The following is a 14552-nucleotide window of genomic DNA, read 5'->3' on the forward strand; positions in this document are numbered from 1 at the left end:
TCACTAAAAGGTTTCATTTTCTTTTTATCCAGCCACTTCACAATGTAACTTCAGTTTTCACACTCCTTCCAGAAAATGAAAGCATCATGTAGATTTGATATTTTAAAGGAAATTATGGTAAATAAATTATAATGGTTGCCTTTCTTGAATTCCTACTCTGTGCCAGTTATAGTGCTAAGTGCTTTACAATTATTGTCTCATTTAAACCTCACAGCAACCCTGACAAATAAGTATTTTTTAAAACCCCATTTTGCAAAGAAGGAAATAGAATTGCCCAAGGTCATGAGCTAGGAAATAGCAAAAATGGTACTTTCATTCAAATATCTATGGCTCCAAGTCCCATAGTTTTTCTACTAAAACTATGTAATAAATATAATTATTAAGTGAACATGTATCAGAGTCTGAGCTGATCAGGAAAAATATTAGGAAATATAGTTTCCCAATAGCTCAAGCATAAAAGCGTAACATATGAAAATTATGATCTCCTTCTCTGCTAAAAGAAATATATATATATATATATATATATAAAATCTAAAACACCAATATTTTTCTAACATTTAACCAAAGTAGGTAATAGTTCTTAGGGGTCTTTGTATGATGAACACTGGAAAATGTAATGAATTTTAACATTTTTTGCCATGTTTTTAAAGAGATAGAAATATTGAAATTGTTATATATGTCTATACTTATTTTTTTGTTCATTGTTTTGCTTTTATTGAAGTATAGTTGATTTACAATATATTAGTTTCAGGTGTACATCATAGTGATTCAATATTTTTATAGATTATACTTTAAAGTTATTGAATATGATGGCTATATTTTCCTGTGCTGTACAATATATCCTTGTTGCTTATCTATTTTATACATAGTAGTTTGTATCTCTTAATTCCATACCCCTGTCTTGCCTCTCCCCCATTCCCTCTTCCCTCAAACCACTAGTTTGTTCTCTACATCTGTGAGTCTGTTTTGTTATATAGATTCATTTGTTTTATTTTTTAGATTCCGCATATAAATGATAACAGAGTATCTGACTTTCTCTGTCTGGCTTATTTCACTAAGTATAATACTCTCTAGGTCCATCCATGTTATTGCAAATGACAGAATCTCATTCTTTTTTGTGGCTGAGTAATATTCCATTATGCACTGCTTCCATATCCTGGCTATTGTAAATAATGCTGCTATGAACATTGGGGTGAAGTAGCTTTTCAAATTCGTGTCTTCACTTTCATCAGACATATATCGAGGAGTGAAAGTAGTTCTATTTTTAGTTTTTTGAGGAAGCTTCATGCTGTTTTCCATAGTGACTGCAGCAATTTACATTCCCACCAACAGTGTATGAGGGTTCCCTTTTCTCCACATCCTCTCCAACATTTGTTATTTGTAGACTTTTCGGTGATAGCCATTCTGACAGATGTGAGGTCATACTTCATTGTGGTTTTGATGTGCATTTCTCTACTAATTCTAAAGTGATGTTGAGCATCTTTTCACATGCCTGTTGGCCATCCATATGTCTTCTTTGGAAAAATATCTGTGCAGGTCTTCTGCTTTTTTTTTTTTTTTTTTTTTTTGATTGGGTTTTTTGCTGTTGAGTTGTATGAGCTATTTATATATTTTAGATATTAATCCCTTATTGGTCATATCATTTACAAGTATTTTCTCCCATTCATGAGGTTGTCTTTTCATTTTGTTGATGGTTTCCTTTGCTGTGCAAAAGCTTTTAAGTTTAATTAGATTCCATTTGTTTATTTTTGCTCTTATTTCCTTTGCTTTAGGAGACAAAGCCAAAAAAATATTGCAATGATTTCTGTCAAAGAGTATTATGCCTATGTTTTCTTCTAGGAGTTTCCAGTCTTACATTTAGGTCTTTAATCCATTTTGATTTTATTTTTGTATACGGTATTAGAGAATGTTCTAATTTCATTCTTTAACATGTAGCAGTCCAGTTTTCCCAGTGCCAATTATGGAAGAGACAGTCTTTTCTCCATTGTACATTCTTGCCTCCTTTGAAGTAGGTTAATAGACCATAAGTGCATGGGTTTATTTCTGGGCTCTCTATTCTGTTCCATTGTTCTATGTGTCTGTTTTTGTGCCAATACCACTCTGTTTTGTTGTACATGTCTATACTTCTTAATACTGTAATTATACTTGGAAAATCTAATACTAACAGGATTACATCTGTTCAGTATTACATTACTGAACATCTTTGTATGTTCAGTCATTCAAGCTTTTTTTTTTCAAAACTATTTAAATATTAAACATTTCAAATGAACCCTTTGCTAATACTGGATTATAGTTCAGTGAGCATCTATTCATTTTTTTTTGTACTCTCCTATTTGCCAGGTCACTTTTATTCTCACAGTGTACCCAGAGTTGACAATTGTGGAGGGCATCTTGCTCTCCATTAGCATATCCAGAACTCTCCAGCAAAACTCTCAGTAAAAACTCTATTTCCGTGAGACCCAAGTCATTCAACTATGCCAACTCCTGATCTCTCAAGTAATTTTTCCCCTGAAAGAGGACTTTGGCATCTGGTTCACAGTCATTCTTTATTGGAAAAGTCTTTGCCAATATACTGGTGATTCAGTATTGATGTGAATGAACAATCCAATGCCCTGATCTCTCTCAATCCTTTCTCACCTCTAATGAATTTCTCTACCATTCTGCCTCAAGTACCCATTCCTTTTGTCATACTCTGGACCAGGTCAACATCAATAACTTATTTCTAAAATCAGTAATTATTTACATCCTTCTCTCTGAACAATATGCTTTTTGCACCAGGATATTTACACCAATGGAACAGAATAGAGTCTAGAAACAGACCCACATATTTGAATGCTTGATTTTTGGCAAAGGTGGTACTGCATAGCAGGGAGAAAAGATTTGTCTTTTTTTTTTTTTTTTTTTTTTTTTTTTTGCAGTACACGGGCTTCTCACTGTTGTGGCCTCTCCCGTTGCGGAGCACAGGCTCCGGATGTGCAGGCTCAGCGGCCATGGCTCACGGGTCTAGCCACTGCACGGCATGTGGGATCTTCCTGGACCGGGTCACGAACCCGTGTCCCCTGCAACGGCAGGTGGACTCTCAACCACTGTGCCACCAGGGAAGCCCAATATTTGTCTTTTTATTAAATGGTGCTGAGTCAATTGAATGATTATATGGAATTAGTAAAATGACCCTTACCTCACACCATACACAAAAGTCAATTCCAAGTGAACTGTATATATGAATATGGAAAGTGAAAAAGAAATGCTTCTAGAAGATAACATAGGGAATATGCTTATGACTTTGGGATGGGCAGGGATTTTTTACACAGACATAAAAGCACTAACCATTAAGGAGAAGATTGAAACTTTTTCATCCAAAACACCATTAAGATATTAAAAAAGCAAACTATAGAGTGAAAGAAGATAGTTATAATGCATAATACCAACAAAGAGCTCATATCCAGAATCTATAAAGAACTCCTACAATCAATAAGAAAAAGACAACCTAATTATATCAGTCAGGTTTGAACCAGAGAAACAGAACCAGTAAGATATATTAAGATTTAGTTCAATAGGTTGGCTTACATAAATGTGTGTGGAGTCGGGGGAGGAGGGTATCTAGGCAAGTCTGAAATTTTTAGGGCAGGCCAAGAGGAAAGGCAGGAACTCATAGGAATAGACAAACGTTGCCATTCACAGGCAGAATTTTGTATTCTCTCAAGAAAGCTTGCTTCTGAGGCCTTTGAATTGATTGACTCAGGTACACTAAGATTATCTAGGATAATCCCCTTTACTTAAAGCAAACTGATTATAGACTTTAATAACATCTACAAAATACCTTCACAGCAACACATTAGTGTTTGATTGAATAACTGGGGACAGTAGACAGATGACACATCCAAAAGACCATCACACCGATTTATTTTAAAGGCAAAATATTTGAATTAGCTTCTCATAAAGGAGGATAGCCAAATGGTCAATAAACATGGAAAGATCTCAGCTTCAGTCCTCAGAAAAATTCACATTAAAACAATTAGATACAACTACACACACATTATCAGAATGGCTAAAATTTTTAAAATACAATACTAAGTATTAACAAAGATGTGTAACACCTGGAAACTCAATGTCTACTAAATTTGAATATACGCATATCCTTTGACCTGGCAATTCCAGACCAAGAGGTGTGTGTGTGTGTGTGTGTGTGTGTGTGTGTGTGTGTGTCAGAAATTCATTCATATGTAAAACAGAAGACATGTACAAGAACTTTCTAAAGTTCTAAAACTTTAGCAGCTTTATAGCCATAATCTAGAATGATCTCAAATGTTCTTCAACACTACAATATATAAAGTGAAATTTATTCATTCAGAGAAATACCGTAATAAAAAATGAATTGGCCACTGCTAAGAAACAGTAACATGGATGAATCACCATGATATTGTGCAAAAGAAGCCAGTCATTAAAATGCATATTATATTCCATTTCTATCATGTTGAAGAATAGGTACAACTATGGATGGGGGTATATGGAAACAGGTTATAAGGAAAGCTTTTTCAGTGGGTGTCTGTGCAATCTGGGTGTGTCTACATAACCTGTATACTTATAATTTGCACATGTTTCTATAGGTGGTTATACTTCACTTTTTTAAAAAGCCAAATGATGTTGGCCTATCAAATACTTCGAAACCTGATTTCAGAAAGAATTTATTTTTTTTCTTTTCTAGGAAGTATTAAAAATACCTTCAAGGAATCAAAATTTTGATTGCTAGAAAAGATCAAAGATGCAATTGAGCTTAACTCCCATATTTTATGGATGAGGAAATTGACACATGTAACAGTGAGATTATATAGCTCAAGATGACACAGGTAGTTCAAAACAAAGCCAGGATTTTGTATTGCAGCTCCAGTGTTCTTACCTTAGAATAAATCTAGTTTTCATGGAATCAGAAATGTAATCAGAGACACTGAAGCAAATTATTTTAGGTAAAAATTAGATAGCATCTACTGTGTGCCAATCACTATTCTGAGCACTTTACATATGGAAACAAATTTAATTCTCTCAATAACTCTGTGAGTAAATAATATTACCCCCATTTCATAAATGAGGAAACTGAAACAGTGAGAGGGCTAATAACTTGTGTAAGTCACATAACTAGTATAAATGGCAGAGCCAGGACTAAAATGCAGGCATTCTTTCTCTAGCATCTGTTGTCTTAATTACTTAGCTATTATGCTTGTTTAAAAAAAAAACTCTCTCTGTGAGGAGATGGAGATAACCTTATTGTGGTGATTATTTTGAAATATATATGTGTATCTACTAATCACATTGTATAACTTGTAAACAAAATATGTTGTATTGTCAATATTTCAATAAAGCTGGAGAATATAAATTAATTTAATTTTTAAAATGCTGAATAACTAGATTTTTCAGTGATACACATTTTAAAAATAGTACATTCATCTATACAGTTTGTGGAAAGTACAGAGTAACAAAGGAAGTCATTAATAAAATGAAGAATGGCATGAAGATTTAAAATCATCTTTACTAACTGAAATGATAAACAAAAACTAATAAAGTTTGGTTTAGCAGAGATAACTATAGTCATGTATTTGCACTCAATATACTTTTTAAAGTTTCTCAATTGAGAAATACGTCTTACATACAAATAATGTACATAATGTACAAGAACAAGTTAAAGACTAATAATAAAAGAACCCTGTGCCCAATGCCCAGTTTCAGAAATAGAAAATCACTAGTATTGTTGAAATCTCACATGCCTCTCCTTAATTGCATCCCCCTCCTATCTTACAAAATGACACTACATAGAATTGAGTTAATTATTCTATGCTTTTCTTTATAATTTTACCATGTGTAAATGTATCTCAAACAATATATTGTTTAGTTTTGCCTAGTTTTGTAACTCATATAAATGGAGCCATTTCATCTATATACCTCTATGATTTGCTTTTCTCAATAGATTTGTTTTTTGGATCCATTATTCATTAGTTTAACTGTATTTCATTTGTATTCATTTTTGTATTACATTTCATTAAAATTGCTATATTCTACAAAAATTTTTCATTCTCCTATTACTGGACATTGGGTTGCTTTCAGTTTCTTGCTTTTATGAATAATGCTTCTGGGAACAGTTTTGCACATCTACTGATAAACATGTTGCTGGGTCATAGAGTATGTGTATTTTTAAGTAGGTTAAGTGTATTTCAATAGGTAATGCCAAATTATTTTCCAGAGCAATATATGAAAGTCCCATTTACTACATGCTCACCAAAACTCCGATAATCAGACTTTCAATCATATGGGTGAGAAATGGTGTCTAATTATAACGATTTGCATTGCCCTGGTTACTAATGAACTGAGCATTTTTCATATGTTTATGCACTATTTGCATTTCCTCTTTTGTGAAATGTCTGCTCTTGGATTCTGGGGCGGGAAGGTGTTTCCCTTATTGATATAAGTTCCTTGTATACTCTAGGATTCTGCATCAGTTATATGTGTTGCATATATTTTCTGCCAATTTGTGATTTGTAGTTTCTCTCTTCTTGGTAAATAAAACTCACTTTTTTTTTTTTTTTTTTTTTTTTTTGTGGTACACGGACCTCTTACTGCTATGGCCTCTCCCGTTGTGGAGCACAGGCTCCGGACGCACAGGCTTAGCGACCATGGATCACGGGCCCAGTCGCTCCGCGACATGTAGGATCTTCCCAGACCGGGGCACGAACCCATGTCCCCTGCATCGGCAGGCGGACTCTCAAACACTGCACCACCAGGGAAGCCCAAAAATCACACATTTTAATGTGTTTTTTGGGGTTGTTTTTTTTTTTGCATTTTGCATTTTGCTTGTATCTATTTAGTTGGGGGGTTTTTTAATTTTACAGAAGAAGAAAGATATCCATCTTGACAACTGTTCTTTAAAAAAAAGAAAAAATTCACACAAAACTAAACCAAAAAAAAAAGTTTATATATGTTACATATATACATATATATGTACATACATATAACATATGTATATACATATAACATATATATATATATGTTAAAAACTTAATATAATTTTAGGCTATAATAACCAGATCTTTGGAAGTACTGTTATACTCTACATTATTTTAGGCTATATATTTTAAGAGCTGCATATAAAAATTGGGCTCACCCTCATTGGGGTGAGCCACGACTCTGGAAGGAGGGGTTCGGTCTGATGACCAATTAAAGGAGCTCAAGCCTAAGAGACATGATAGCTCTGTACAAATGTTTGAAGGTTTATTATGTAAAAGAAGGAGAAAATAGAAAAAGATGAAGTGGTAAAAAGTGCAAGGATGTTTTCAGCTCAGCATAAGTAAGGGTTTGAGCTTAAACCACCAACAACTGAGGAGGGCACCACATGGGGTAATGGCTCCCCATCACTAAGCATTCAAGTTCACCTCTGAGTGATTTAGATCTATGAGTAAGTGGTTGAACTAGTTAATGTCTAAGATCTCATCTGAATATATAATTCCGTGAATGTCTCCAGATTTTTCCCTCGTTTATAATTAAGAATATTGCAAATTTTAAAATATGTAATACTTGGGCTTCCCTGGTGGCACAGTGGTTGAGAGTCCGCCTGCCAATGCAGGGGACACGGGTCCGTGCCCCGGTCTGGGAAGATCCCACATGCCGCGGAGTGGCTGGGCCCGTGAGCCATGGCCACTGAGCCTGTGCGTCCGGAGCCTGTGCTCCACAACGGGAGAGGCCACAACAGTGAGAGGCCTGCGTACCACCAAAAAAAAAAAAAAATGTAATACTTTACTAAAGAATAGTAGCATTATTTTGAGTTTTAGTAGTAAAACTACCATATTTAGAATTTTCATTGAGACTAGAAATTTGGCCAGAGATGCCATTACAAGCTATATTATTTTTGCAAAAATACCAAGGTTGTCAGCTATTATATTAATTAGTAAATAGTATTTAAGTGCATGTATGTGAGTGGAACAGTTTTAAGCATAAACTTGTATCTTAGCTTTTGCTTGTCTGTAAAGCTTTTCATTTTTCTATCGAATCTGACTGAGATTCTTGCTGGTAGAGTAATCTTGGTTGTAGGTTCTTCCCCTTCATCTGTTCCTGGGATCAGTCTATAATCCACAAAACTGAACATCTACACAAAGAACAATCAAAAACAATTATGCTACAAATAAAGAAAGTACAAAAGTATTGGTAGATCTTGCCTCCAGAAGATTTATGAACAGGGCTAAAGGAAGGGAAAAATTATTGATACAGCACTCATGTGGCCAAGTTAATTTTCGTTTATTTAATATATTTTTAAAGCTGTTCAAAAATAGAAAGAGACTTTATAAGGTTTAGGGGAAGACAATTCCAAGCATACAAAACAGTATAAAAACTTTATACTGCCCAAATGATCTCACTATAAACTATAACATTTAGCATATCTATCATTTAACATATTTAGCATTCCCATATAGGTGAGAATAAACATAATACAGTACTTTTTAAACTACTGGTCATGATTCATTAGCGGATTATAAAATTGATTTAATGAGTAGTGACCAGGATTTTTTAATGAAATATAATTGTAGAATGTTCTAGAATAGAAACTACCAGAGGGCATTATATAAGAGTAAGTATGTTTCACAAAACTATGTATACATCCTAATTCACAATGCAAAATATCTTTCTATGAGACACAGTCAAATCAGAATGAAAGTTACTAACATAGAGGGTAAGAGCTAGAATTTTAGATTTTAAAGACTGTTTGGAGCTAAATCCCAGCTTTGCTCTTTACTGGTTCTTTGCCCTTGGGCAAGTTACTTACCATCTCCTGTGCCTTAATTTCTTTATCTGTAAATATGGTGATGATAATAGTGCCTATAGTTTAGAACAATGCCTGGGCAATTACAAGTGCTCAACACATTAGCTAGAATTATGTTATTATTTCTTATTTTAAAAGGTCAGGTGTTCAATTACTAGCCAACTTTCTTGAAAGTTGGAAGCTTTTGTGTCTTTGTTGTTATATAGACATAAATATTTAATTATAGTGTATGTGTATAGCTATATATGTATAGTTATGTAGAGAAAATATACATGTATATTAGCTATGGTAACATAAATTAGATACAGTACTCATGTTCTTTCAGTACTTAATTTCAGGGCTAAAAATATTTGTATCATTTTTTCCTACCTGAACTCATATCACAAAAGCACATATACACACTCCCATGTAATTCCCAAGACATTTGTGTCCTTACATGCATATTCATATTCTATGTCCCAGACTAATTGAATTTTCCACATTTCAGCCCCAAGAATCTTAAAATATGTGTCACTGTTACTTTGTGCTTTAGAACATAGTGTTCCTTTTGACTCAAAGATCCTTTTATTTGGGACCTATTACGCCTTTAAGACCAAGCTTAAACATAACCTCTATGAAGCCTTTTTTTTTTTTAACATCTTTATTGGAGTATAATTGCTTTACAATGGTGTGTTAGTTTCTGCTTTATAACAAAGTGAATCAGTTGTACATATACATATGTCCCCATATCTCTTCCCTCTTGCATCTCCCTCTCTCCCATCCTCCCTATCCCACCCCTCTAGGTGGTCACAAAGCACCGAGCTGATCTCCCTGTGGTATGCGGCTGCTTCCCACTAGCTATCTATTTTACATTTGGTAGTGTATATATGTCGATGCCACTCTCTCGCTTTGTCACAGCTTACCCTTCCCCCTCCCCATATCCTCAAGTCCATTCTCTAGTAGGTCTGTGTCTTTATTCCCTTCTTGCCCCTAGGTTCTTCATGACGTTTTTTGTTTTTTTTTCTTAGATTCCATATATATGTGTTAGCATACGGTATTTGTTTTTCTCTTGCTGACTTACTTCACTCTGTATGACAGACTCTAAGACCATCCACCTCACTACAAATAACTCGATTTCGTTTCTTTTTATGGCTGAGTAATATTCCATTGTATATATGTGCCACATCTTCTTTATCCATTCATCTGTCAATGGATACTTGGGTTGATTCCATGTCCTGGTTATTGTAAATAGTGCTGCAATGAACATTGTGGTACATGACACTTTTTGAATTATGGTTTTCTTAGGGTATATGCCCAGTAGTGGGATTGCTGGGTCGTATGGTAGTTCTATTTTTAGTTTTTTAAGAAACCTCCATACTGTTCTCCATAGTGGCTGTATCAATTTACATTCCCACCAGCAGTGCAAGAGGGTTCCCTTTTCTCCACACCCTCTCCAGCATTTAATGTTTGTAGATTTTTTGATGATGGCCATTCTGACTGGTGTGAGACGATATCTCATTGTAGTTTTGATTTGCATTTCTCTAACGATTAATAATGTTGAGCATTCTTTCATATGTTTGTTGGCAATCTGTATATCTTATTTAGAGAAATGTCTATTTAGGTCTTCTGCGCATTTTTGGATTGGGTTGTTTGTTTTTTTGTTATTGAGCTGCATGAGCTGCTTGTAAATTTTGGAGATTAATCCTTTGTGCATTGCTTCATTTGCAAATATTTTCTCCCATTCTGAGGGTTGTCTTTTGGTCTTGTTTATGGTTTCCTTTGACGTGCAAAAGCTTTGAAGTTTCATTAGGTCCCATTTGTTTATTTTTGTTTTTATTTCCATTTCTCTAGGATGTGGGTCAAAAAGGATCTTGCTGTCATTTATGTCATAGAGTGTTCTGCCTATATTTTCCTCTAAGAGTTTTATAGTTTCTGGCCTTACGTTTAGGTCTTTAATCCATTTTTAGCTTATTTTTGTGTATGGTGTTAGGGAGTGATCTAATCTCATACTTTTACATGTACCTGTCCAGTTTTCCCAGCACCACTTATTGAAGAGGCTGTCTTTTCCCCACTTATATTCTTGTCTCCTTTATCAAAGATAAGGGGACCATATGTGTGTGGGTTTATCTCTGGGCTTTCTATCCTGTTCCATTGATCTATATTTCTGTTTCTGTGCCAGTACCATACTGTCGTGATTACTGTAGCTTTGTAGTATAGTCTGAAGTCAGGGAGCCTGATTCCTCCAGCTCCATTTTTTGTTCTCAAGATTGCTTTGGCTATTCGGGGTCTTTTGTGTCTCCATACAAATTGTGAAATTTTTTGTTCTAGTTCTATGAAAAATGCCAGTGGTAGTTTGATAGAGATTGCATTAAATCTGTAGATTGTTTTGGGTAGTAGAGTCATTTTCACAATGTTGATTCTTCCAATCCAAGAACATGGTATAACTCTCCATCTATTTGTATCATCTTTAATTTCTTTCATGAGTGTCTTATAATTTTCTGCATACAGTTCTTTTGTCTCCTTAGGTAGGTTTATTCCTAGATGTTTTATTCTTTTTGTTGCAGTGGTAAATGGTAGTGTTTTCTTAATTTCACTTTCAGATTTTTCATCATTAGTGTATAGGAATGCCAGAGATTTCTGTGCATTAATTTTGTATCCTGCTACTTTGCCAAATTCATTGATTAGCTCTAGTAGTTTTCTGGTAGCATCTTTAGGATTCTCTATATATAGTATCATGTCATCTGCAAACAGTGACAGCTTTACTTCTTCTTTTCCAATTTGGATTCCTTTTATTTCTTTTTTTCTCTGATTGCTGTTGCTAAAACTTCCAAAACTATGTTGAATAAGAGTGGTGAGAGAGCACAACCTTGTCTTGTTCCTAATCTTAGTGGAAATGCTTTCAGTGTTTCACCATTGAGGATGATGTTGGCTGTGGGTTTGTCATACATGGCCTTTATTATGTTGAGGAAAGTTCCCTCTATGCCTACTTTCTGCCTACTTTTTATCATAAATGGGTGTTCAATTTTCTCAAAAGCTTTCTCTGCATCGATTGAGATTATCATATGGTTCTTCTCCTTCAATTTGTTAATATGGTGTATCACACTAATTGATTTGCGTATATTGAAGAATCCTTGCATTCCTTGGACAAACCCCACTTGATCATGCTGTATGATCCTCTTAATGTGCTGTTGGATTCTGTTTGCTAGTATTTTGTTGAGGATTTTTGCATCTATGTTCATCAGTGATATTGGCCTGTAGTTTTCTTTCTTTGTGACATCTTTGGTTTTGGTATCAGGGTGATGGTGGTCTCATAGAATGAGTTTGGGAGTGTTCCTCCCTCTGCTATATTTTGGAAGAGTTTGAGAAGGATAGGTGTTAGCTCTTCTCTAAATGCTTTATAGAATTTGCCTCTGAAGCCATCTGGTCCTGGGCTTTTGTTTGTTGGAAGATTTTTAATCAGTTTCAATTTCAATGCTTGTGACTGATTTGTTCATATTTTCTATTCTTCCTGGTTCAGTGTGAAGCCTTTCTTATTTCTTACAAATACACTGTAGTCTCTGTGCTTTCGCTTAATTCTGTTTATTGCTCCACATAGAATTTATTCACTTTACTGTAATCATTTAAATTTATATCCATTCTTCTGGACCACTGGACTCCAAGAGTTTTTATTGTACCACTGTTAAAAGTAGTACAATAAACTATTAAAAGCAAATATCATATATATGCCATATATGTACATATATGGATATATACACATATATGTATGGCATATATATAATGTATATGCCATATATTAGTACAGTATTACTGTACTAATACATACATTAAGGACCTTAGCCAGAATTAGAAATTTTTTTTAATGAGGTAAAGATGAAGTACAAGCTTTTTAAATAATTTTTCAATTTTGTATTTATAAATCATACATTTTAAGATAATTATAAAAATAATTTTATGTATTAATATACAAAAAAAATCTCATGTATTATAAGTAATTTTCTGAATGCTTAGTTTCAAATGTCTTATCAATTTTGATGACTTCGTTCCATATACCATCCTTAGATAATATCTCAAGGAACAATATGCATTTAGGGTGAGGTTTATTGTTATTTTTTTTCATTTTTAAATTTGTGATTCTTTGTTACAATATAACTATACTGTCATTGTTATTATGTGGCAAAGAGTTTGTAATGAGAATAAGATGTGTGTCAGCTCTGTCTTTTTCTTATTAACCTGTGCTTGCATTATTAGTATTATCTTTATGATTTTGCAAGACTATGTTTTTGGTTAGTCATAGAGAAAGCATAGGAAATAATATAATTATCCATGTACCCACCACTCAGCTTAAATAATAAAACATTGCACGTACAATGGAAGCCCTACAAACATCATTTTTATTCTCTTTTCCATTTTGTGAGGACTCATTCAGATACTACGAGTTATCCATAAATCGAGGGCACACATAAAATTTAGTGCATTGAAGGACACAAAAGAACACTAATGAATGATAACACTGCCAACCTTATACACTTAGAACCTCCACTGTTCCTCCAAGATAACTTTGTTTACTGTATGCAGTGTATGACCATCTACCTTGCAAACTGACAAAGGTGCCAGTGTCAATCATATATTACCATAGTAAAGTTTAAATTTCTAATTTTTAGATAATAAATTTAAACTGGAATTTTAATATGTTCTTCCTGTGCAGCAGTGATTTATTCTGGTGCTCTACCACCACCTTTAGAGGTCACTGCTCTAAACTATAAACCCCTCAAAAACAGAGATTTTGTTCTTTATTGTAACTGTGCCATGCACAGTACATAAAAGAGAAGCTCAATAGAAATTTGCCAACTGAATGAAAGAAACAGGGTTTTCTGTGATGTTTGAAGGTAACTTGGAAGTTTACAGTGGGTATATACTGTCTACTCAGCTTGTGTAAATTTTGACATTGTCCTGGCATTTGTTTAAGATTCTACTGTTACAAGAAGAAAACAAATTGTTGAAAATAAGCACAGAAGTCTTTTAGAGCAAAAAAGACAAAACCCTGGATCTGTAGGACAGAAGTACAGTGAGCAGATGAATGTAAGTACAGTGTTAGTAAAAATCTTTATTCAATAGTGAAAAATTGCTTGGAAAACAGAATATTCTTACAGGATTGTGCTTTTCCTGTAAACTGTGCACCACAACATAAATGATATAGCCAAAGCCATTGTGAAGCAGTGCAGACTCTATGCTAGGGGCTTACTGCACTGTACTAATACACTATATTCTAGTTAGCCTAAATGATCAGTTACTAATGAATATTTTAAACTAACTTTAAGAAATCACATTATTTTACTTGTTATTTATACTCAACTCTGGGAAAAAACAGGTTATTCACAACAGTTATTTAAATATACATTAAAAAATGAAAAAAAAAGAAGAGTAAATTAGAGCCATGGAAACAGGAAGCAAGTATGCTTATCATGAAGACTAATATAGTTCCATGTGTTTAAATATCCTATTGGTATCTAAGCTTCCTGGAAGACATGGCAAGAAGGAAAATAACGTGTTGCATAGTTACCAGGGGATATCAATAATGATTTCATATGAGGTATACTGTATTAAAAGCCATTTTCCATTGAGAATCCTCTATAGGGAACCTTGAAGTTCATAATAGATATATCCCTATTAACAGTCAACAACAAATAAATAAGGAGTTTCATGTGCTGTTTCAAATAGAGATCTTCAATAAAGGTCCATAGCATAATAATGTTGATTTAAAAATTAGTGGATG

The 14552-nt window shown here is 34.0% G+C and overlaps 1 protein-coding gene across 10 annotated transcripts in view; it reads left to right on the forward strand.

Annotated features, from left to right (window-relative positions):
• CEP126 (centrosomal protein 126) overlaps positions 1-14552 on the forward strand; it is a 116953-nt gene that overhangs the window by 72501 nt on the left and 29900 nt on the right. For 4 of the 10 annotated variants that reach the window (XM_060303951.1, XM_060303957.1, XM_060303952.1 and 1 more), the window contains exon 7: positions 13746-13858. The exons of the other annotated variants lie outside the window; for them this stretch is intronic. In XM_060303951.1, the coding sequence (XP_060159934.1) occupies positions 13746-13858 (113 nt within the window). The remainder of the gene's footprint in view (positions 1-13745; positions 13859-14552) is intronic. 10 annotated transcript variants of the gene reach the window in all.

Source organism: Globicephala melas, chromosome 8, assembly GCF_963455315.2.
Source record: "Globicephala melas chromosome 8, mGloMel1.2, whole genome shotgun sequence".
Classification (NCBI taxonomy): Eukaryota; Metazoa; Chordata; class Mammalia; order Artiodactyla; family Delphinidae; genus Globicephala; species Globicephala melas.